Here is a 23,769-nt window from a genome sequence, read left to right as displayed (position 1 = left end):
ATTTTTTTTAACATCTTTATTAGAGTATAAAAAAAGAAAATGTCACCATCTTTATGATGGCTCAGCCAATACCCAAAATAATAGCTGCAGGAACTAACTATCCAACCTGTCAATAAATCAGGTAATATGCTTAAATTAAATAGGTGTAATATTGAAAACTATGCTATCTAAAGGTGAGTAAAAAAGTATAATCAGTAATGAAAATTGCATAATGGCAAAATTCTTAAGACAGTAAACTGAACCAGGCATTGTTTTTTGTTTTTTGTTTTTTTGTGTGGTACGCGGGCCTCTCACTGTTGTGGCCTTTCCCGTTGTGGAGTACAGGCTCTGGATGCGCAGGCTCAGCAGCCATGGCTCACGGGCCCAGCCGCTCCGCGGCACGTGGGATCTTCCCAGAGCGGGGCACAAACCCGTGTCCCCTGCATTGGCAAGCGGATTCTCAACCACTGCGCCACCAGGGAAGCCCTTAAACCAGGCATTCTTAATTGGGAAGATTTTTCCAAGGTCATTATTGCTGTTTATTTTGAAAACATACTTTCATAGTTTAGTTTTTAAAACTTTTAACAGAAATAATATATAAGGTAATATTTAACATTTGTTAGTCCGTCAACATGGGTAAGTCTTAGTTCTAGATGCTATATATAAATTAATCTCTTTTAATTCTTATGACTTTTCTTATGAGGTAAGCGCAGTTATTTCCCCCATTTTATAGTTGAGGAAACTGAGGCTCAGAGAGTCTAAATGATTCACTCAAGGCCACACAGCTGGTAATGATGGATCTGGGATTTCAATCCAGGTTAGCCCAGAGTTTTTAAAATATGCACATACACACATCCATACATACATTTAAGTATGTGCTTTTAAAAATAGAAGCGTTGCCTTGGAGCAGTGGTGTATTTCACAGACCATTGGGGTTCCCTGAGACTCTCAGTAGTCTGTGAGGTCAAAACCATTGTCATACTAACACTAAGACATTTGCCCTTTTCACTCTGTTAACATTTGCACTAGTGGTACAAAGGCAATGGAGGGTGAAACTGCTGGTGCCTTAATATGAGTCAAGGCAGTGCCACCCAACCCTACTAGTAGTTTTTGTATCGGTGGCCACCAAGCACTCACAGTAGAAAAATTTCACTTTCACTTAAGAATATTCTTGAGGAAATAATAAATTGTTTCTAATTTTATTAACTTTCAACCCTTGAATACACTTCTTTTTAAATATTCTGTGTGACGAAATGGGTAGTATGCATCATAAAGCATTTCTGTATCTGCAGTATAGAGTTTTTCTTGAGGAAAAGCACTTGTGAGATTGAATTGCAAGCTGAACTAGCTGTTTTTTTTAAATAGAATGCCATTTTTACTTGAAAGGATGACTGATAAAGTACCATGGAGTAATTATTTATTGCTGCTTAACAATAGTACCACAAACTTAGAAGCTTAAGGCAATATATGCTTATTATTTCATGGTTTCTATGAGTCTGGAGTCAGGGTATGGCTTAACTGGGTCCTCTGCTGGGCCAGGCTGCAATCAAGGTGTCAGGCAGAGCTGCAGTATCAGTTAATACTGCTCACAAGCTCACGTTGTTGGCAGTATCCAGTTCTTTGTGGGTTGTCAGACTGAAGGTGTCAGTTCTTGCTGCTGTCAGCTGGAGACCGTCCTCAGTTCCTTGCCGTGTAGGCCTTCCTAACATGACTTGCTTGCTTCCTCAAAGCCAGCAAGGGAAAAATGGCCTATGTAACATAATCATGTACATCCCGTCACTTTTGCCATATTCTCTTGGTTAGAAGCAATCACAGGTCCCGCCCACACTCAAGGGGAGATTATACAAGTGTTAATATCAGGAGGAAGTTATGGGGGCCACCTTTAGAGTCTATCTGCCACACAGTTTTTCAGTACTCAGAAATATACAAAGCATGCCTATCATGGAAGAAAACTGATACTATTCTTGCCAATGATAAAATTTGAGCTTTCAAGCAAAAAATTCAATATTGGAAAACCTATATCTGTATTCCGAGATTATTATCAATTATAATATGAGCCCTGGACTAATGGTCCAAGAAACCTGGATTGAAAATGAGACTTGAATGCTGATTCTGTCTTTGTTCCTAAGTAGAGCATTTTCACAACCTCTGTGGGCCTCACTTTCTTCATTTCTAAAGTGACAACCTTTACCCAGGCCGCTGGCTCTCAAACTTGGATTCTCTAAGTATCCACAGGCTGTTCTTAATGTTTTTATAAACTTAATAGGTGCACCTGATAATTGCAGGCTACAAGAAATGCAAAAATTATTTGATTTTAGCTGGAATCAGATTAACTCAGTGGTTTCCTCATACTGTAATAAGCTGTCTGGCATTTAGGAAAAACAAACCAGGGAATTCCCTGGCAGTCTAGTGGTTAGGACTCGGCGCTTTCACTGCAGTGGGCCTGGGTTCAATCCCTGGTCGGGGAACTAAGATCCCACAAGCCATGCGGTGAGGCCAAAAAAAAGGGGGAAAAAAAGGAAAAACAATAAAGGAAACATCATTATTTAAATACAGATAGATGAAAATCATTCCTATGTTGGACCCAGGGAAGAAGAATAATAAGGAGGAGGGATGTCTTTCGTGTTAGAAAAGTTAGAAACTAGAGCTCATCCAAACTCAGAATTTTTTGTTTCTGTGGGCATGGTTGTTTAATCAAAGTTACTCAATCAGGTTCCCAATCCTAGAGAGTTTTTTAAAAATAGAGATTTTTGTCAGTTGGTCTTGGGTGAGACCTGGGTATAATAGATTAAAACAGAAAAATCTCCAGGTGATTCTGTTATGCAGCCGCAGTTGAGGATGACATATATTCTCAAATGAATTGAGAATCCTATGTTAGGGAATTTTCTCTGAAATTCTTAAACTTTTTCATTCTCTTTAACCTCAATAACTCTTTTCGGCAGGCAGGGACATAATTATTATTATCCATTTTAAAGTAAGTGTGATATAGCTTAAGGCACAGGATTTGTAATAAGGCCGACCTTTGTTCTAATTCCAGCTTCATCATCAGTAACAAGCGGGGTTGTACTGGGAACCTTACTTAACCATACTTAACTTTAGCTTACCTGTTTATAAAATAGGAGATCATATTAGGTCTTCATTAGTAACTGCTGTGACAACTTCGTAACAGAATACATGTAGTACAGATCTTCTTTGACTTCTTTGATGGGGTTACATCCTGATAAACACATCGTAAGTTGAAAATATCCTAAGTTAAAAATGCATTTTTGGGCTTCCCTGGTGGCGCAGTGGTTGAGAGTCCGCCTGCCGATGCAGGGGACGCGGGTTCGTGCCCTGGTCTGGGAAGATCCCACATGCCGCAGAGCGGCTGGGCCGGTGAGCCATGGCCGTTGAGCCTGCGCACCTGGAGCCTGTGCTCCGCAACTGGAGAGGCCACAACGGTGAGAGGCCCACATACCGCCAAAAAAAAAAAAATGCATTTAATACACTTAACCTACCAAACATCATAACTTAGCCTAGCCTATGTTAAACGTGCTCAGAACACTTACATTAGCCTGTAGTTGGGCAAAATCATCTAATACAAAGCCTATGTTATAATAACGTGTTGAATATCTCATGTAATTTATTGAATACTGTACTGAAAGTGAAAAACAGAATGGTTGTAAGTATATTGATTGCTTACCCTCGTGATCACGTGGCTGACTGGGAGCTGTGGCTTGCTGCCACTGCCCAGTATCGAACCACATATCACTAGCCTGAGAAAAGATCAAAATTCGAAGTATGGTTTCTGCCGAATGCGTATCGCTTTCACAACATCGTAATATGGAAAATCGTAAGTTGAGCCATCGAAAGTCTGGGACCATGTGTACTGTGAAAAAGGCAAGTACATTTTAAACAGACAATAATTGGTGGCTACTATTTCAGTTGCAAAGGAATAACTTGAATCTCATAAGTGACTTACCCAAGGTTCCATAGTTAAATAAATGGACAAGTCTTCCGAATCCTAGTCTATCACCTTTTGTACCTTACCATTGTATTTGGTATCTTTCTGAACTACTTTATGAGATATTAAAAAATCCCAATTGGAGAATTATTTTAACAAGTTATTTGTTTAATAATATATCTGCTCTCTGAAATGGTGGTACTTAATTGACCAGAGTTATCACCTAGGAAAGGATTTAAGTAAAGTGTTAAGTTTGTTTGGAGGAACTTCTGTTAAAGAACTATTTTGGGAATTGCTAGTAAATATTTTCCATTTTTAAGTGCAAATATTTGGAGAAAATATTTACCTTATAGTTAGATTGTGCTTGGTTACAATTAAGTCATATAGCTATTATTGATTTTATATAATACATGGTAAAGCTCAAATGCAGAAATCTGCCTGTTATGCCTCAAATTCTAGGAATAGAATGGTTTGTGTCACTTCAACATCTGTCTCCATAACAAGTCTCTGTCAACAGAAAACTTAGTAGCAAAGTAAAATTCTTAATACATGATTGTCTCTCTCAACTTGTAAGCACAAAACACGCAAGCAGGATCCTTATATTCCCATGATAAAGGTAGTATGTATGGGGTTTGGTGCAGAGCGGGACAGGGGTTGAGAAGAAATGGAAGAGAATTTTGTTTTCTGCAGATGGTTAGTGTGGTATATAGAGTACATCAATCAGGACTATATTTTATACACAGGTGTCTGGTCCTCTTTTTTCCACTGAACTTTATATTAGAAACATTTCTTTGTCATTGGCTGTTTCTGAAAAACTTAATGTTGCATGATAGTCTATTATTTAGTTTATTTAACCGTTCCACCATTGTTGGACATACAGGTTTTTAATTTTTGCTCTTATAAATAATTCTCCATTAAATATTTTCATTTCCTTAGCATAAAGTGTTGGAAATGGACTATTTAGAATAATTGGATCAAAGGATATGAACTTTTTAAAACCCTTGATAGATACTCTCAAAATTTTCTTGCAGAGAAGTTGTACCAAAATATAACCTCTACTTTGCTAGTAATATCATTATTTTTAAATGTTAACTGTTTATTTAAAACTAACTTTAGATTTTCAGAAAAATTACAAAAATAATCCAGGGAGTTCTCATGTACCCTTTACCTAGTAGATGCTGATTTTGACAGCAAATAATAAATATCTTTGTGTTTTATAACTTATTAGTAATTGAATCATTAAGGTTATCTTTATAGCATTGACATACAGTTAAATTTACCTTTATAAAACTTTGTAAAACGAAATAATTATAACTTATTACAGGATTTTATAAAGACTTCATCACAAGATGAATCGGATGATTCTTCAGATCTGGTGTTAGACTTGACCCAGGATTCAATACCACTATGCCAAGATGGAACAGCAATTTATATAGGAGGTTTGGTTTGGCAGTTTTTATAAATATAATAAAAAGAGACTTGATGAATATATATATATACGATGGATTTCTATTTTGAAGCCTGTATCTTCATGCTATGTTTTTCATATATTGTAAAATGGAAGCTAATCATTCCTGAATGTCTTTCTTGGGTGATTTTATATAAAATCGTATTTAATGATAGAATATTTTATTTCTTTTTATTAAGTTGGCTAACATATTCTTTGAGCTCATTCTCACTTGGAGCCAGCCATGCACTGAAAAATCTTAATATAATTTCTGTGAGTCAGGGAAGTCCCCTGATACCCTAATACTATGGTTTAAAAAAAAAGTATTAATTACTTGGTAATTAGTATGAGAAAAAATGCATGGTTATAGTTGATTTCTTAATAGGCTAGAGTCTTTCTATCAAAATTAATGTTGTAGATGTGATAGTTAAATATGGTTATAGGGTAGTAGTATAAAATGGCAATACTAAAGAAATAAGTGATTTGCACATAGTAACTACTCAGTAAATATCCATTGAAGGAATAATGAAAATTTCCAATTAAAGAAGAATTACAGTTCTTTGATTGTATACCATAACAAAGTTCTTCATTAACCTGAAATAGTATGCCATGAAGTTTTATCTAGTTGCAAAATTCCCTGTTATCAAAGCAATTATTGTTTCTATGTTAGCAAATTTGATGTATTTCACTAACTGGAGAAAGGTACACAAAAATTTTTGTGAATATTTAAATTGTTTACTCACAAATTAGTATATATTTACAAAACCAAAACAGAAAGAAATTTATAGTAATATGTGTGCCAAAAACATTTTCCCTTGATAATATTTGGTTTGATAATCACTTATCTAGGCGCCACTTATCTAGTGAGTAAAATAACCAAGAACCAAAATAAATAAGATGAAATAGATGTCTGAAATCTGATTTTATAATGCACACAGTCTTTATTCATAGAAAAAATCTGAATTCTTGAAGCTTCCACTCTCTCTCTCTCTCTCTAAGTTGTTATACTGCAAAGAGTGGAACTTTGCCCTAATGGTAAATAGGGTTATAGTTGATTAGGAAGATATAGGCTTGAGCCTCTATTCTAAATATTTTTGTAGCCTTTATTAAATCACCTAACCTCTTTACACCTCAATTTTCTCATATTATTAAAATAGATATTTTTATTTTTCTCACATAATGCATTCATTTTCTAGACCTGAAATCAGCCATTTAGCTATATAATTTTGATTCTTGCTCTGTTTATCTCAGGGCTTTTTTGAGGCTCAAATGAGATGTGAGAAGTGAAAAATTCATTAAAGCATTGAAAGACTTGACAATAAACATTGTTAGCATGATAATTATGAATAGTAATATGCACTATATGTTCAGAAGCATGATTAATGGACTCCTGTCTAGGATGATCATAGGATATTGGAGATGGCTGGATTTGAACTTGATTTTAAAGAAGGAGAATGGGATTTTTTTTGGCACTGTTGAGGATAGCGAACAGCACAAGCCAAAGGCAACACAGATAAATAAGTTGAAGAATCAGAATTTAAAACTATTGAGCTCAGAGTGGTTTTATTTAACTTGGAGATTTATGCATGCTTTAAAAATTATATATAAAACAGCCTATTAGATAACTAGTTGCCTAGTCCAAAATACCAGCACTCATTGGTTGTTCAGTGAACCTAAGCAACTGAGAAAGTTAGTGTGATTACACAGAAATCAGTCCTAAGTGTCTGCAATATAGCTGTCAGTAATCATGTGCTTGAAGATGGAAAAAAATCATTTCTGTGTTATCTCAAAGAATGAAATGCAGATTTGACAGAGGCGCCCACTGGTGTAATACTCTTATTTTCCTGGCATATATCTATTCCGCTTCTCCTATTAGTATACAGTTGGGAGCATTAAAACGTGCAGTTTTAGAATCTTTTATCACAAAGTACAATTGTGTGTTATTTTCAAAAGGGACTTTTTCTGGGTCTGGTTATAGCCTAAATAGCCCCACTTCCCTTGCAAATACCCTGAATTGCATAATTCTTTAGCCTTTAAGTGATGGTGTTCAAACTCAAAACTATTTTCAGCACTGAAATCTCTATTCAAACAGAATTTTATGTAAAAGTCTCATTTTTTTTAAAGTAAAATGAGAATTTCTCTGTCTGACATGCCCACTGAATTCCCTAAAACAGACCCATTAGGTTCAGGGGAACATAGTTTGAAAGCCATCATACTAACTCCAAACCTTTTCATATGAATAAGTGAGGTATTGTCATTCAAGATATTTAAGATTAGTTGTTTCTACTTTGCATGTAGGAGTTAAATAGATAATTTAAACTACCCATCAGGTTGTTAAGTGGGAAAAGAACCAACTTGGTTTTCCATTAGATATCTTAGGACTTTTCTTAAAGTATCTTAAGGAGTTTCTCTTAAGTTTTTAGATTAGAATATAAATTGTTTTTGTTTACAAGCTCAAATGCATTTAAGCATCTGAAGAGAAATTCATTTTTTGGAACTGAGCTTTTAGAGTATTCTCTCTTCTGCCTTTTTTTTGGTGGGGGGGTGGCTTGGGTTTTTTTGGTCCGACTTCTTTCATGATACCTATTTATATATTAATTTGAAAGCATCTTTAGAATTTTCTTGCATAAAAAGTTTATTTCATGAATTGTTCAAACTGTGTAGTCCATAATGGTTATTTGTGCAGTTTCTTTCTACCTATTGATCATATAAATTTTGGTCATTCTTTATTGTCAGTTGTATGATATGGTAATTCAATTATATTACCTTTATCTCCAAAGTATTCTTACTTAATTTTAAATGTAAGGCCATTTTAGTGGCATTTGTAAGCAATATTCTATACTAAAGCAATTTCAAATATCTTTCCCACTATTTTAATCATTGTAGATCTAGAAGACTCTCCGCCTATAATAATGGCATGTTCTTCTCTTTCTCAAGAAAACGTTGTTAGTCCAAAAAAGCCAAAGATCACTGAAGGAGTTTCTGACATAAATCCTTGTGCTTCATTGTCTTTAACGAGCACTCCTTCAGTGACATCCTCCCCTGTCTTGCTATCAAAAGGTAAATATGAATCTGGTGTATAAAAAAGAAATTGTATTATTTATACATAAATTTCAGAAATTGTGATGAAGTTTAAAACTGTTATTACTGGTTGGGTTTAAGGTTAAAAAAGGAGAATTTGACTCATAAAACTCCTTAATTTATTTTAGGTACAAATACCTCACCAACTCTCCATAAAACTGCAACACCTCTTGTAAGATCTTGTCCAAAGTGCAATGTTCAGTTCAATCTTTTGGATCCTTTGAAATTTCACATGAAGGTAAAACTTTTTCAAAATTTGATTTTTAAAAATATTCACAAATCTCTGAAAATATTAATATTAAAATATTAAGGATTGATATATAGTAAATGCTAGTTTATCCAGATATTTAGATAAGAAATCTTCTCGTTGGTATTTTCATATAACTTAAGTAAAAATTGATACTCATAATGATTAATTTTATAAGAGATTTTAAAATCCTTCCCAATCATTAAATTATTAAAATTAAGTTTACAAACACTACATATTATATTTTAATTTTTAATGAAATAATATATTAATCAGGATATTTTATTGACTAGGTCATGCCATTCTTCAAACTTTTTGTAAAGCAGGCATTTTATTAGGTGCTTAATCTTTCATGTAACTTAATTCCTTTTTTTATGTTTTTTTTTGTCCATGGTGATATATGCATGTCACATTACTCAATGAAAATCTTAGCCTTGGGGCTTCCCTGGTGGCGCGGTGGTCAAGAAAATCTTAGCCTTGCATTTTAATTTTTAGCACTTAGACATAAATTCCTAATGGTGGAGCCTTTAATATGAAATGATAGTTTTAACTCAATCCAGAATATAGTATGTGTAGTTGTTATAAATTAATTCTAGATTTATATTGGTGTAAGAAGCTCTTGTAATTAGGTTTTAGGTAATTTTCAAAGTACTAATGAAAATACTTTAAAATATTTTAGTAGATACTACAGTGTCCTTTGTGTCTGTGGAAAGATAGTCTGTATTCTTTTTGTATGCCCAGTATAAATGGCAGGAAGGGGGGAAGGAGGCAAGAAAAAAGGTAGTGTAGGATATATGCAGAAAAGAAGGGATGAGAAGAATACAAGGTAAAGAAAACTATTTAGTAAAAGTTATTGCTCACTATTTCAAAGATTGGCAATTTTTTCATTGAAATTCAGCATTTTACAAAAAAATGTAGAAAGAAAAGGAGCATCCTGGAATTCCAATTACAGTCTCTTTATTCTTGGGCAAAACTGTATTTGATCTATCACTATTTCCATCTCCCTGAGTGTGACTTCTGTTAACTGGACTTTGGGCTTTGGTTTTAAAAGTAAGAAGTAACTTCTACAGTGCTTTCAGGTTTCCTATTTATGTAATATTGTGTAGAGATACACAATCAAGTGATGTTTTTATGTTTTGCATCATAGAGAGAAGAAAGGAATGAGTTTGTTAGTTATCTTTAGTTTATTTAATTTGGGGGTAATTATAGTCACATGATTCAAAAAGTATAAGAAGGAATATAGTGAAAAAATCTCACCCCGACTCCTGTTTGCCTAGTTTTCAATGCAACTCACAAAGGAATCATTTTTTATTAACTTGTTTTGTATCCTCTTTGATTTTCTTCCTGCGTATACCGGCACACGTGAATGTTCTTATTTTCCATCTATTAATATACACAAATCATAGCATGTTATATATACTTCTGCACCTGGAGAAAGTGACAGACCTTTTCTAAAATGTAGCTTTTATTTATTGTTTGTGATTAAAACTATGTGAGACTGTCTTTCCACATGAGCTGGCCCTAGTTATAAACACAGAATCATTTTTTGGTGTCTAATTTTTAAAAGAAATATAAATAAGGCTTATATATTTTTTTCTCTTTCAGCGTTGTTGTCCAGACATGGTAAATGCATTTTTGGGAATGATTAAAGTGGAACTTTCCAGTACTGAAGATAAAAATGAGACTGGTGCAGAGAAAGGAAAATTGATTATGTTAGTTAGTGACTTTTACTATGGAAGACATGAAGGAGCTGTTGATGAGGAAGAGAAGACTTATACAACATTTAAATGCTTCAGTTGCTTGAAAGTTCTTAAAAATAATCTTAGGTATGTAAATACTTATTTCTATTTGAAAATTGGGATGCTACAGATGTAAATATTGTATTTCTTTTTCTGTGCCATCCTAGATAAGCAATTTTAACTTTCTACTAAGAATAAAGGCAGATTTTCATGTGTTGAAAAGCTTTTATCTTTTCTTGTATTTTTAGGAGTTTGACACTTGGATCCACTTTAGTTGTATTTCTTTCAGATAGCTTAAGAAAGGACAAAATTTATTTTAAGCTAGGAGAAAATCATTCTTTTCTCTGTATTTATCATTGAACTAGGAATTTCCGTGAGATATTTTTATTAAAATTTTAACTGCTTCTGAATCTTATTTTTCCTATCACAAGAAGAACCACTTTATCCAATTTTACCTCCTCCATGTTTGTCTTATTTAATGTTCTCTTTTACAGTTCATATTTATAATTTTAGTACATTTTCCTTACAGAAGAAGTGGTTTTTTTTGATCATCTAGAGAAGTACCAGTTCTTTTTTTTTTTTTAATTTATTATTTATTTTTGGCTGTGTTGGGTTTTTGTTGCTGCACGCGGGCTTTCTCTAGTTGCAGCGAGCGGGGTCTACTCTTCGTTGCAGTGCACGGGCTTCTCATTGCGGTCGCTTCTCTTGTTGCAGAGCACCGGCTCTAGGCACGCGGGCTTCAGTGGTTGTGGCTCGCGGGCTCTAGAGCGCAGGCTCAGTAGTTGGGGCGCACGGGCTTAGTTGCTCTGTGGCATATGGGATCTTACTGGACCAGGGCTCGAACCCGTGTCCCCTGCATTGTCAGGCAGATTCTTAACCACTGCGCCACCAGGGAAGCCCAGAAGTACCAGTTCTGTGCAACATGTCTGCTTTGATTTTATAATTTAACACATTTTCAAAGTAGAGATTTAATTCTCAATGGAATTCTGAGGAGTTATACATGTATGCTTCAAATTTTAGGAGCTTATACTTTGCAGTCTTTGAGTTATATGGCATATTACATATCTATCATCCTAAGTGAAATGTAACAAGAACAAAGTAACAAGATATATTGATTGGTATTTTTTAATTGGCTATATAGCCTGACATTGTTTTTCCAATATTTTATTATAAAAAATTTCAAATAGTCAGCAAAGTTGAGAAAATTTTACAGTGAACATCTCTCTACATTTACCACCTCAATTCCAGCATTAATATTTTACTCTACTTGCATTACTACATATCTGTTTATCCATAGATCCATCTGAGTTTTTTATACTTCCCAGAGTAAATTGCAGACATCAATGCACTTCCCTTAGGTCAGATACATATATGCATATGTATGTCTGTACCTATATTGTGACACATACACGCTTATAAACTTTTAAAAAGATTTACCCTTGAAAACCATCATTTATAACTAACATTCTTAAACATTCTATAGGTAGGTCATTTCTAAGCTCAGCATTTATTTTTCCTGGTGAATTCTTGGGTCCAAAATGAAGTACATGGAAAAACACTGAAATACCCTGTAATATAAGCCTAAAACACTTGTGAATGCTACATTTATGGTAGCGTTTTATAGTTTTCAAAGACCTTTCACTTATATTATTCATATGAGTTTTCACACTTCATTACCTCCTTTTATCAAGCCCTACCAGCCATCAATTGCTAATGGTCCCAGTAGCTTAACAGAAGAGAAATTGTTATTTGCTATGTAACACTGAAACAATGTTACGATAAAACTCTGTGACTCAGGACTTCCCTGGTGGCGCAGTGGTTGAGAGTCCGCCTGCCGATGCAGGGGACACAGGTTCGTGCCCCGGTCTGGGAGGATCCCACATGCCACGGAGCGGCTGGGCCCGTGAGCCACGGCCGTTGAGCCTGTGCATCCGGAGCCTGTGCTCCACAACGGGAGAGGCCACAACAGTGAGAGGCCCACGTACCGCAAAAAAAAAAAACAAAAAGCTCTGTGACTCATAAAAACAGAGTAGAACAGTGGTTACCAGGGATGGGGAATTGGGGATATGTTATTTAGGGGCACAAACTTGGAACTTTTTATAGATAAATAAGTCCTGGAGATCTAATGCACAGCTTAATGGTTATAGACAACAATACTGTGTTATAAACTTCAAAGTTGCTAAGAGACTAGATCTTAATTATTCCTACCATAAAAAAAGAAATTATAATTATCTGATGTGATAAAGGTGGTGGTTTTAAGGGATGGTGGACCCTAATAGCTCAAGATTTCTCCTCTCAGCCCTGTCAACATATTGTAGTATATTTTTCCCTACATCGAGTGTCACCAAAACCAGTTAGGGTTATTTTATTCTGAGAATAGCCTTGTGAGGGGTTTCCTTTTTTCCACATCTCCATCTGCTGGTTTAAGAAGTGTGAGCTGCTGATGGGGGCAGGGTAATAACTGAGAGATAGCTAGTTAACAGATTATTTTATACAAATAAATTTTACTAAAGTTGTGAGCTGAAAGGTTAATGGCTCATGACCTTTATATGTAAATATTTAGGCAAGACTAGGATTTTAAAATAGATTTTAATAGAGATGATATTAAAATGAAAGGGGGAAAAAAGATATTTCAAAGTGTACCATAAGCAGCTCTAAAGATAAGTGGTGTTTTGGAGGTGTGAAGAGATAAATGTTAAAACCTCTGTAATTGCTGCCTAGGTTGCTGACATTATTACTTCATTTCAAGATTATTTCCTTTAGGGACTCATAGTGACTAGCTATTAATATTTGACCCAGACTTGAGATTGTAATTTTGATTAAATAACTTTACTTTGAAATTCAGTAAAACATTTCAGTAAGCCGTTTGAAATAGATATGCCTGTTTATATTGTACTCTCTGCCATTAAAGGTCATAGTTCCTTCTCATAAGAAGCCTTTTAGGGAATCTGACATAGCAGAATGTAGAACTGAAAAATGGACTGTGCTACAAAGGGCACAGTCTGTGAGTTAAAATGAACTGTTTGTGCTAACAGTAAACCTGTATCATTAAATAAAAGATTCTTGTAATTATAGGTATTAAAATTGCTATTACATGCATGTAGAAACCAAGACACAAATAAAAATACTAACAATTTTTCTTTTAAGCAGCTGAAAGCTATTGTATATCGCAAGGCTGTCAAAAGATTTCTCTCATGATTCTGTAGCTGCTCTTGGTGGTAGAGTTTCCTTTAAGTATTTTATTTTAAAATGTAAATAGTATTTCATGTATGGAAAAGAAGCCTGCTGTTTTTCTTTACAAAAAAATTTTAATCTGAAATAATGGTGAGGAAGCAAATTAGCAGTATTTCGTATTAACTATATTAATGGATTATTTTAAAACAAAGATGCAAAGAAGAATGTTCACTGATGCACTTAATGAAAGTGATCATTTGAATTGCACACTTTTCCAGAGGACTATATGGCTTTAGAGGTGTTATTTTGAGTAATACAACTGCATTTTTAACATTTAGGTTCAGATACTTATTTGTGAGATTTGTCTTTGGTTATAAATTTGAATATTTGAACCTGTTCACAATCATTTATAGGTTTATGAACCACATGAAACATCATTTGGAACTTGAGAAGCAGAACACTGAGAGCTGGGAAAACCACACCACCTGCCAGCACTGCTACCGTCAGTATCCCACACCATTCCAGCTTCAGTGTCACATTGAGAGCACACATACTCCCCATGAGTTTTCTAGTAAGTCACAATTTTATTAAAATCCTGAACATTAATGATTTTGATTATCTAACCTATGAGGAATCCTTAAGAATTCTGATGGAAAAATAAGAATAAGAAATAGATTTTGTAATTCGGGGGCAAAGTTGAAAGCATATTTTAACTTGTATAAACTTTTCAATAAAATTACTTACTAAAATTGAAGTCCCTCTTGTAAATTGAAACTTTCTTGGCATAACTTACGCATTGTATATAGGAAGTAAATTACAAAACTCAGATTCCCTGGTTTGCAAATATAAAATTAATGGTCTTCATTTACAGTCTAATAAGAAAAGTAACTGCAGTGATAGTTAAAATCACAGAGTCTGGAGTTAGCTTGGATTCAAATCCCAGCTCTGCCTCTTAATACAGCTGTGAGATGTCAGTCAAGTTAATTAATCTTTCTGTGCCTCAGGTTCCTCATCTGAAAAAATGGGGATAAAAATTAACAGTACAGCTCTCAGTGATGGTATGAGAATGAAACAAGCTAATACTAAGTAAAGTCCTTAGAACAGCGTTACAAAGTTAACCACAGTAGAATTGTTGGAACCACCATCACCACTATTATTATTATTACTCGTTGTTCCTGTTGTTATGAATGTGCAAACTGAATCTTTGATTTATACATCCTTAAAATGACGTAATGTGTTTTTTTCCACTTTCAGCTATTTGTAAAATCTGTGAATTATCATTTGAAACAGAACATACTCTTTTACAACATATGAAGGACACTCATAAACCCGGTGAAATGCCATATGTTTGCCAGGTACACACACATTTTATTGTGTATTTAGGTGTTTAATTTTCACATGCCATGAAACAGTATTGTTCTTTTTTTTTTAAATAAAAATGAATTACTAAAATGAAGACCCTTTTCAATAGTTGAAACTCTTGGTTTAACTCATGTATGTGTGGGTAGTGGGTTGGATTTGACCTGTGGGCCATAGTTTGCTGACCCCTCTGCTAGACAAACAAAAAGCCCTGCTGGAGAAAGACAAACATACTGACTTTCTTACCCTGTAGGGAAGAATATAGACGTGTTAGAGAAATCGGAAATACTGTTAGTTACGGGGAACTCAACTAAAGGCTTTGGGGCCAGTATTTTTCCAGAATTTCAAGTGGTCCCCAGTAAGATAGCAAGATAAAGATAAATTGCCTCTGTTACAGCCTGGATGCTATTTAAAATCCAAAGAAGAGGATCCTCATTTGATGTAACAGGAAAAACTTTATAGGTCAAGAGGTGTCAGACTTTGAAAATTCAAGTCAGGATGGGGATGGGGGGTGGTAGATCTGAAAAGAAGGGAATCTACTGATGTTTAGGAATATCCCTAAACTTTGAAAGACAACTTTTCTGCTTCAGAGATTATCTGTATTACTTGCAGTATCAGGATCCTTGGTTGTATAGGCAGCAGAGCTGAATTAGTAGTACATCATGTTACTCTAAACAAATGACTTATTGTGGCTACTTTGATATAATTGCATATCGGTTACAAATTTTCAAGTTAAATTAAATCTTCTTTATATTTCTAGGTTTGCCAGTTTAGATCATCAACATTTTCTGATGTAGAAACTCATTTTAGAGCATCCCATGAAAATACTAAGAACTTGCTATGTCCATTTTGCCTCAAAGTTAGTAGAATGGCAACCCCCTACATGAATCATTACATGAAGCATCAGGTGAGATTTAGCAGTTCTTATTTGTTCATTTTGTCTTAGTGAAAAGGTTATATATATAAACTTAGAACATCGGTTAGATTTGTTCTAGAAGGAAAGCAAAGTTGTTCCAAATGACACCATTAATTCATAATTTATGCTGAAATACTTGTGAAACTTCCACTTCTTCTCCTTGTCTGCTTCCTGGTGATGATGAGGCTCATGGATAGTGAAAATTCTGAAAGGTAGGTACAAATAGGAGCCTAGTGTGGAGGGGAAGAGGAAAGATGAGTGGAATATTTATATTGGACATTTCAAGGGTTTAAGAGTGGTGAGAATGGGAATGATTTTAAAGAGCAGGGAAAAGGATAAGTTTGAACTAAGGAAGATAAGATTGAGGATTCACAATCTTCTGTTTTCCTCTTTCTCTTCAAACTTTATCTCCACTTTCTAGTCCACCTTCCCCCACCCCTGCTCCACGGCTTGTGGATCCCAGTTCCCTGACCAGGGATCAAACCAGAGGCCCTTGTAGTGGAAGTGCAGAGTCCTAACCACTGGCCCTCCAGGGAATTCCCTAGCCCACTTTTTATTATGAGAAGACATGTGGTTGTCATCAGTGATCCAGGATGGTCTCTTGTAGCAGCCAGTGACAAAAGAAACAGCAATGACACATTTCTAGATATGTGAACTATGCCAAAGAACAGTGTTTAGGTTATAACTTGTTTCTTAGATGACTTTTACCAGTTCTGCTTTTGTAATTTCTGGAATATCAGTACTAGTGCTTGCACCTTTCCCTTGAATTTTCATTTTATGCTTGCTGGTTCTTTTCCTGACACAATTAGACCATCCTTTATTTGGGCTGAAAACTTGATAACAATGAGCCTATTCTTGAGTGCTTGAAAGAGCAGTCATACATTTGCCAAAATCAGAAGTCAATGAATTTACTGAATCTGATTATGTAATGAGGTTTTGCCTCCTCACTGATCAGCTCATTACATTTCCTTATTATTGAATGCGTTATCATGGCCATTTTATTCAGCACTTGTGCTAACATTGCTTTCAGTTCCAGTCATTAGATAATCATGAAATCAACTTATAGTTGTTAATTGGAAAAAATCATAAATATAGAATATCCAGATGCATTCAAGATCACCTGTGTTATGGCAACATGCTTATTTTTTTATCCTGGTATGTCACCTCACTGTTAAACTCTGGCAAAATCTTTCTATTCTAGAGTTTCCCTCATGTTCCATCAGATGTCAAATAGATGTTCTACTCTAAAATTGTTCCTGGAAAAAGAAATTCAGTAAATGGCTGTACTTACAAAATGAATAGTTTTTTATTTATTTTTTAATAGGATTTTTCAGAGCTTTTAACATGCTAAAAAATGCTTTAAAGATCATAAATCTCCAAGCAAGTGATATTGTATATGTTGTTCCCAAAACTTATTTGACCATTGAATCCTTTATTTGCACAACACATATTAACATTTCTTTAGGAATAGAGTTTTTGAAACACTGATCTTGGTACTCTATATTTCATCCTTTGACCTTTGATTTTGAAAGAAAGAACGAGATATAAAGCAGCAGCTCTATTTTATTATGAAGCTTTTAACGTAATTCTTTCTCTTGTGCTTTACTAAGCTCCAGAGTGAGGTGTAGATGTGGAGGGAGTAATAGATGCTTAGAAAGGTAAGAAAGAGATGGATGGGCTTGCTATGTGGACTGTCTCCTAAATGGTTTAACCTGACCTGTAGTCACTCTTCATACCGTGAGTTGTATGTCTTAACTTGCCACATATATAGGAAAGTGTTAACCAGCAGGTCTGAGCTGCTCAAATATGCACGTTTTCAGAAGAGTCTACTTGCATAACTAGCCCTTGGCTAACTCTGGAAACTGAGCCTTTGTTATTAATTGATGAGTGTTTTACACGCCTAGAACCTTGAGCCATGTGGTACCAGCTTTTCTAGGTCTTGTGCAAAAATATGTTTATGGTGAATGCCTGCTTTTCTTATGGAGTCTGAAGATTTGGTGACTGAACCTCATGAAAACCTGGGCTCTAAGACTCAAAGAGAGCTTCCCTGGAAAACCAAATAAAACAACACAAAACAAAACCAAAAATCTTCATACCTGTTGCTGCAGTTAGTTGCTGGGGGATTGATGAGCATGTCCTATGCAACTCCACTGGGAGAGGGCACTTGGAACCTGGTGCCAGTATCCTCCAGACTTCACCCAATGCACTTTTTTCCTTTATTAATCCTGTTCTGTATCCTGTCACTGTAATAAATCATAGCTGTGAGTATAACAGCTTTTAAGCCCTATAAGTCCTTCTATTGAATCATCAAACCGGAGAGTAGTCTTGGGACTACTGACACACCATGGGTGCCCAATATTTTTGTAAGTTTGGAGTACCTAAGAGGTAGGCAGTCAGCAATCAATAGAGGAAAGACTCTCAGTTTGAATATAATTGTTCACAAAAGACTCAAAAACCATAGCTGAGCAAGATTATAAGCTTGTAATTGAGATGATATTAGGGCAATTTTAGACCATAAGAATTGTTGAGTCTGTGGCTCATTTTATTCTTTTTAAAGACTTTGGTTGTAACCTTTTCCTTAAAAGAATAGATGATTATGTATTGAGTGATTTCAGAGCTAACAGGACAGTTTGTACAACTTTTAAAAAAGGATGAAGGATTTCAGATGTGTTAAATAGCCTCATTAGATCTTTATAGTAATAACAAGCAGTTAACATATACTAATCACTTGCTGTACGACAGCCACTAGTGCTTTTACTTGCATTATCTTGTCTGATCCTTACAACCACTCTACAAAGCAGGTATGCGATCATTTCCATTTCATAGATAAGGAAACAAAGCTTTATAGAAAGTAAGTTACCTTGCCCAGTGTCACATTCTCTAATAGTTGGCAGAGCCAAAAATTGACCTAGGGCCCAAGCTGTTACCACAGAGTCATTCTTCACTGACATTAGGTGTAAAGGCAGATATTACAGAGAGTCAGAATAGCCTTGAAAACCTTCAAATCGCCCAAAAGATATAGTATCCTTGTCAAAAAGTTCAACACAATTTTTTTCTCTATCCTTGTAATAGGTCACCATTTTTTTGGTTGAACATCATGTTATTTTAAAAACGTACTGTATTATTCTCAGCACATCACAGGTATACATGCATAAGAGATGAAAGACTTGAGTCCATCTAAGGGAATAGTAGGTTAATGTCCCCATCTCAGGGCTCTGGGCAAATGCTCATTGAATGGAATGGCAGACATTTTGAACTAGTTTAATTGTGCTTGCTTCTCATGTGCACTCTCTGTCAGTCTCTTGCTGCCTGCCTTACTGGTTATTAAACAGATATTTATTTACTGTTTAATATATGCCAGGGACTGTTTTACAGAAGTGAGCAAAACAAAGTTTGTGCTCTCTGGAATTTGCATTATAGTGGCAGGTGGGAGAGAGAATGAGAATATGTATTATTATGTCTGAATGTATCTGTATGCCAGCTGGTAATAAGTACCATAGGGAGGAAATACATGAGGATAGGGAATGCCAGGGCTTAGGAGGTAAAAGAGTAGCTTCTGTTTTTTTATGTGGGGTGGTCAAAGAAGTCTCTCCAGAGGAAATAAGGGATTAAGCCATGTGGCTATCTGGGAGTGAATGTTCCAGGCAGAGGGAACAGTAAGTAGGCAGTGAGGTGAGCATATATCTAGATGTTCAAGAAGCAACAAGGAGGCCAGTGTGGCTGGAGCATGGTAAACAAGTGGGAGAAAGAGTAGTAGGAGATGAGGTTGTAGCAATAGAATGCGGGGAAGATAGTATATGGCCTTGTAAGCCAGAGTCAGGATTTTGGAGTGTTATGGGAAGCCATTGGAGTGTTTAGGCATGTGAGAGATTATTCTGGCTGCTATGGAGAGAATAGACTGTTGGGAGGAAAGAGTGGAAACAAGAAGGTAGGAGGCTATTGTGAGAGAGTGCGGGTGAGTGACTTGGACTCATCTGGTGGCAGTGGTCGGAGGTGATGACAAGTGGAAAGATTATGCTTTTGAAGGTAGAGCTGAAAGGTTTTATCAGTGGGGTGTGAGAGAAAGAGTTAAGAGTGACCAAATTCCTTCATCCTGAGCAGCTGCAAGAATGATGTTCCCATATATTGAGATATTGGGAAGACTAGGGAAGGAACAGATTTTTTTTAAGGGTGGATGGGGCAAAATCTAGAGTTTAATTTTGTCCATGTTGATTTGAAGTGCATGTTAGATATCAAGTAATGATGTTGAGTAGGCAGTTGGATGAATACTATTTAAAGTCATGAAACTGGATGAGATATAGGTACAGGTAGAGAAAAGATTTCTGGGACCTATATCTGGGGAACTTTCTGTCATGTTACCTTGCTATCAGCTTCTTGACTGAGTTTTTTTCCCCCCTCTTTCCCCTCTCTTGAGTACATATAGGTGAATCTGTTTATGTTGGCTGTACCTATGATATGATCCAATTAACCATACTTCTTAGGATGAAACTAAAATAGTAATACAAGTACATTATATTTACCTATTGCTTTGAACTTTGTAAGGAATTTTTATTTATCAAATGCCTACTGTGCACCAGTAATGGCTAGGTACTTTAATGTATGTTACCTCATTTGATTTTTCCTAAATGTTTATTTGTGTTTTAAATGCAAATAGTGATGAACCTGTGGAGATACAGCTTTAGAGAAAACATTTTTCTATTTGTACGTTGTTCCAAATTTACTGATGAATGTATAATACATATATTAATTGATGACAGCATATACAAAAAAACTGCAGTTGCTAGTATGTAGTAGAAAGAACACTAACTAGCTATGAGCCAAGTGCCTTACATCTCTCTTCGGTCCTGTTTCCTATTGGTAAAGTAATAATATGACCAGGTTTCAGAAGGAACATAGTCAAGGGGTTCTCAAATAGTAAATTCAGATCAGTTGTTCTGATTTTTGCTTCTGTAACCATGCCGTCCAATATCAGTCACTAGCCACATGCGTCTATTTAAATTTAAATTAATTTAAAATTAAAATTAAATGAAATTTTAAAATCGATTTCTCTGTTGCACTTGCCACATTTCAAGCACTCAATAACCACATGTGGCAGTGGATACCATATCAGGCAGTGCAGTATAGCACATTATCATCACTGTTTAAAGTTCTATTGGACAAACACTGACATATACAACCATTTCTATAGCATAACTTTCTTGGGAGTGTCTGGTTAAATTTGTTTGGTTTTAGAAAGTTCAATTTATGTTACCAACTTGTGAAACAAATGGAAATAACAAAAATTATTTGATCTTTCCAAGAATGAAAGTATAATATAGCTCATTTTCATGATATCATATGTTCGAATAGTTTATACTTCAAATTAATAATTAAGTAAATTCACACTACAAATAGTATAGGACTTGTCCCATTGTAATCTAATTGATATAATTATCATATTGATTGCCTGTATGATAACAAATACTTTTGAAACTCAAATACTAATGCAAGAAGTACTTGTAAAAAGCGAAATATTTTGGAATTATTTATGATAGGATGTGGTAAAATTCTGGTTTTAAAATTCTTTAGCTATTAGAATTAAGAGCAATTTCAGGCCTCGGGATTTGTGGCGGCAGAAATTATTTTCTAATATTATTTCTAATATTTATTGTAAACAGAAGAAAGGAGTTCATCGTTGTACAAAATGCAGACTACAATTTTTGACCTACAAAGAGAAACTGGATCACAGGACCCAGCATCGGACATTTATAAAGCCTAAAGAGCTAGAAGGATTGCCTCCTGGTACAAAAGTGAGTTTTAAATATGTTGTATTTTAACGTTGTATGATAATAGAAATAAACCCCTGCCTGTTTTAATCTATTCAATATAATATTAAAAATTGACTTCTGGTTGTCATTAAAATTTTAATTTTAGGTTTTATCATTCCTATGCTTGGAAAGAAAATTTTGTATCCATTGTTTTTTTTAAATTAATTAATTTATTTGGCTGTGTTGGGTCTTCATTTCTGTGTGAGGGCTTTCTCTAGTTGCAGCGAGCAGGGGCCACTCTTCATCGCGGTGCGCGGGCCTCTCACTGTCGGAGCCTCTCTTGTTGCGGAGCACAGGCTCCAGACGCTCAGGCTCAGTAGCTGTGGCTCACGGGCCCAGTTGCTCCGCGGCATGTGGGATCTTCCCGGACCAGGGCTCGAACCCGTGTCCCCTGCATTGGCAGGCAGAAGCCCTATCCATTGTTTTTTGAGTTGATTGAAATGTGCTGTATTGGAGCATATTCCTTTGCAGTGAGTGCAACTATATTAACTGTAGACTGAGTCATTGTGTTGTTTCAATATTCTATAGTCTGGGGACTTCCCTGGTGACGCAGTGGTTAAGAATCCGCCTGCCAATGCAGGGGACACGGGTTCGAGCCCTGGTCCGGGAAGATCCCACATGCCGCGGAGCAGCTAAGCCTATGCGCCACAGCTACTGACCCCATGCTCTAGAGCCCGTGAGCCACAATTACTGAAGCCCACACACCTAAGAGCCCGTGCTCCACAACAAGAGAAGCCACTGCAATGAGAAGCCCACGCACCGCAACGAAGAGTAGCCCCCGCTCGCCGCAACTAGAGAAAGCCCGCACAGCAGCAAAGACTCAAACGCAGCAAAATAATTAATTAATTTTAAAAAATACTTAACTTAAAAAAAATATTCTATAGTCTGTTTTTGAGCTTTTCCAGTTGGCAGCGTACATGTCTGCTTGAGCTGGTGAGGAATCATGTTTATCTTTGTGTCTCCAACATCTGTCATAATGCCTTGAATGCTGTAGTTTGTTGAAGTTGGTATTACTGAGTCAACTCTTAGAGAAGCAAATTCTCTTAATTAGCTTTGCACTGTTAAGTGAGCAAACACACATCTGACGACAAATTTCATTTTCCCTCTGCCTTATGTACATCTGTTTTCTTTGACTTCTTTTATGTAAAGTCAGCTTTTGACTATTTGCTCCAGTAGAGGGATGCACAGTCCAAAGTGAAATAATTCCGAAACATTTAGTACTTATATTTGAGTACTAAACTTTGATGTGAGCATGTCTGCTATTTGAGTTCATTAAAATAATGTAAAGCAATGCTCTGAAGCTCTAGAGGGAGAGAAGCTATCCAGTATCCTTCCCTGTAGTCCATTCATTCCATGCTGGAACAAGACACGCAGAATACTAACATAAGCAGTGCAATCCTCTCTCGTATCTTCCCTTATTAATAATAATAGTAATAATTATATACTATAATTATGATATTATTAATAAATGAGACTAAATGTCTTGTTAGCACTTCAGAATTAAGCTTTCCATGTGCTTTTTCATACATTCTGTTATTTAATCCCTGTAGCAAACCAGTGAGGTAGAGAAGGCATGTATTATTCCCATATTACAGATGAGGCTTAGAGAGGATAAGTTACTTACTCAAGGTCACATGGCTGGGAAGAGCTGGTACTGAAATTTAACCTCAGGTCTTTTGACTCCTAGTTCAGTGCTGTTTGTGTGATACCAAATATATAGGTGACTGTTTTTCATTATCAACCAATGGGTATAATCAAACATTTCTTTTTCTGAATATTAAATTAGAAATTTTATATTAGTTCCCTCTAAGAAAATTCTGAATATTATTAAATTCTCCATGCTGTATGATGAATTGATGTAACCTCCGCAGTAACCTTTGCCCAAAGAACCCCCAGGGAGAGAAGGTCACATTTACTGGAGATCTGGGTTTTTTTGGGGGGTGCATTATTGTTTTTAATTGAGGTATAGTTGATGTACAATATTATATAAGTTTCAGGTGTTAACAGTGATTCTGGAGATCTGTCTTTTTTTTTTTTTTTTTTTTTTTTTTTTTTTTTTGCGTGACGCGGGCCTCTC

At 35.5% G+C, this 23,769-nt stretch overlaps 1 protein-coding gene across 1 annotated transcript in view; it reads left to right on the top strand.

The window, feature by feature from the left end:
• The window catches only part of ZNF280C (zinc finger protein 280C), a 69,103-nt gene that overhangs the window by 31,868 nt on the left and 13,466 nt on the right, over window positions 1–23,769 (top strand). Inside the window, exons 9-16 of the mRNA XM_024758957.1 lie at window positions 5,612–5,628; window positions 8,292–8,429; window positions 8,579–8,688; window positions 10,303–10,523; window positions 14,024–14,181; window positions 14,865–14,965; window positions 15,730–15,876; window positions 21,543–21,674. Coding sequence (XP_024614725.1) covers window positions 5,612–5,628; window positions 8,292–8,429; window positions 8,579–8,688; window positions 10,303–10,523; window positions 14,024–14,181; window positions 14,865–14,965; window positions 15,730–15,876; window positions 21,543–21,674 — 1,024 coding nt within the window. The remainder of the gene's footprint in view (window positions 1–5,611; window positions 5,629–8,291; window positions 8,430–8,578; window positions 8,689–10,302; window positions 10,524–14,023; window positions 14,182–14,864; window positions 14,966–15,729; window positions 15,877–21,542; window positions 21,675–23,769) is intronic.

This window comes from Neophocaena asiaeorientalis, unplaced genomic scaffold (assembly GCF_003031525.2).
Source record: "Neophocaena asiaeorientalis asiaeorientalis breed wild unplaced genomic scaffold, Neophocaena_asiaeorientalis_V1.1 scaffold1097, whole genome shotgun sequence".
Classification (NCBI taxonomy): Eukaryota; Metazoa; Chordata; class Mammalia; order Artiodactyla; family Phocoenidae; genus Neophocaena; species Neophocaena asiaeorientalis.
Note: the sequence above shows the minus strand (reverse complement) of the source record. Positions and strands in the feature narration are given on the sequence as shown.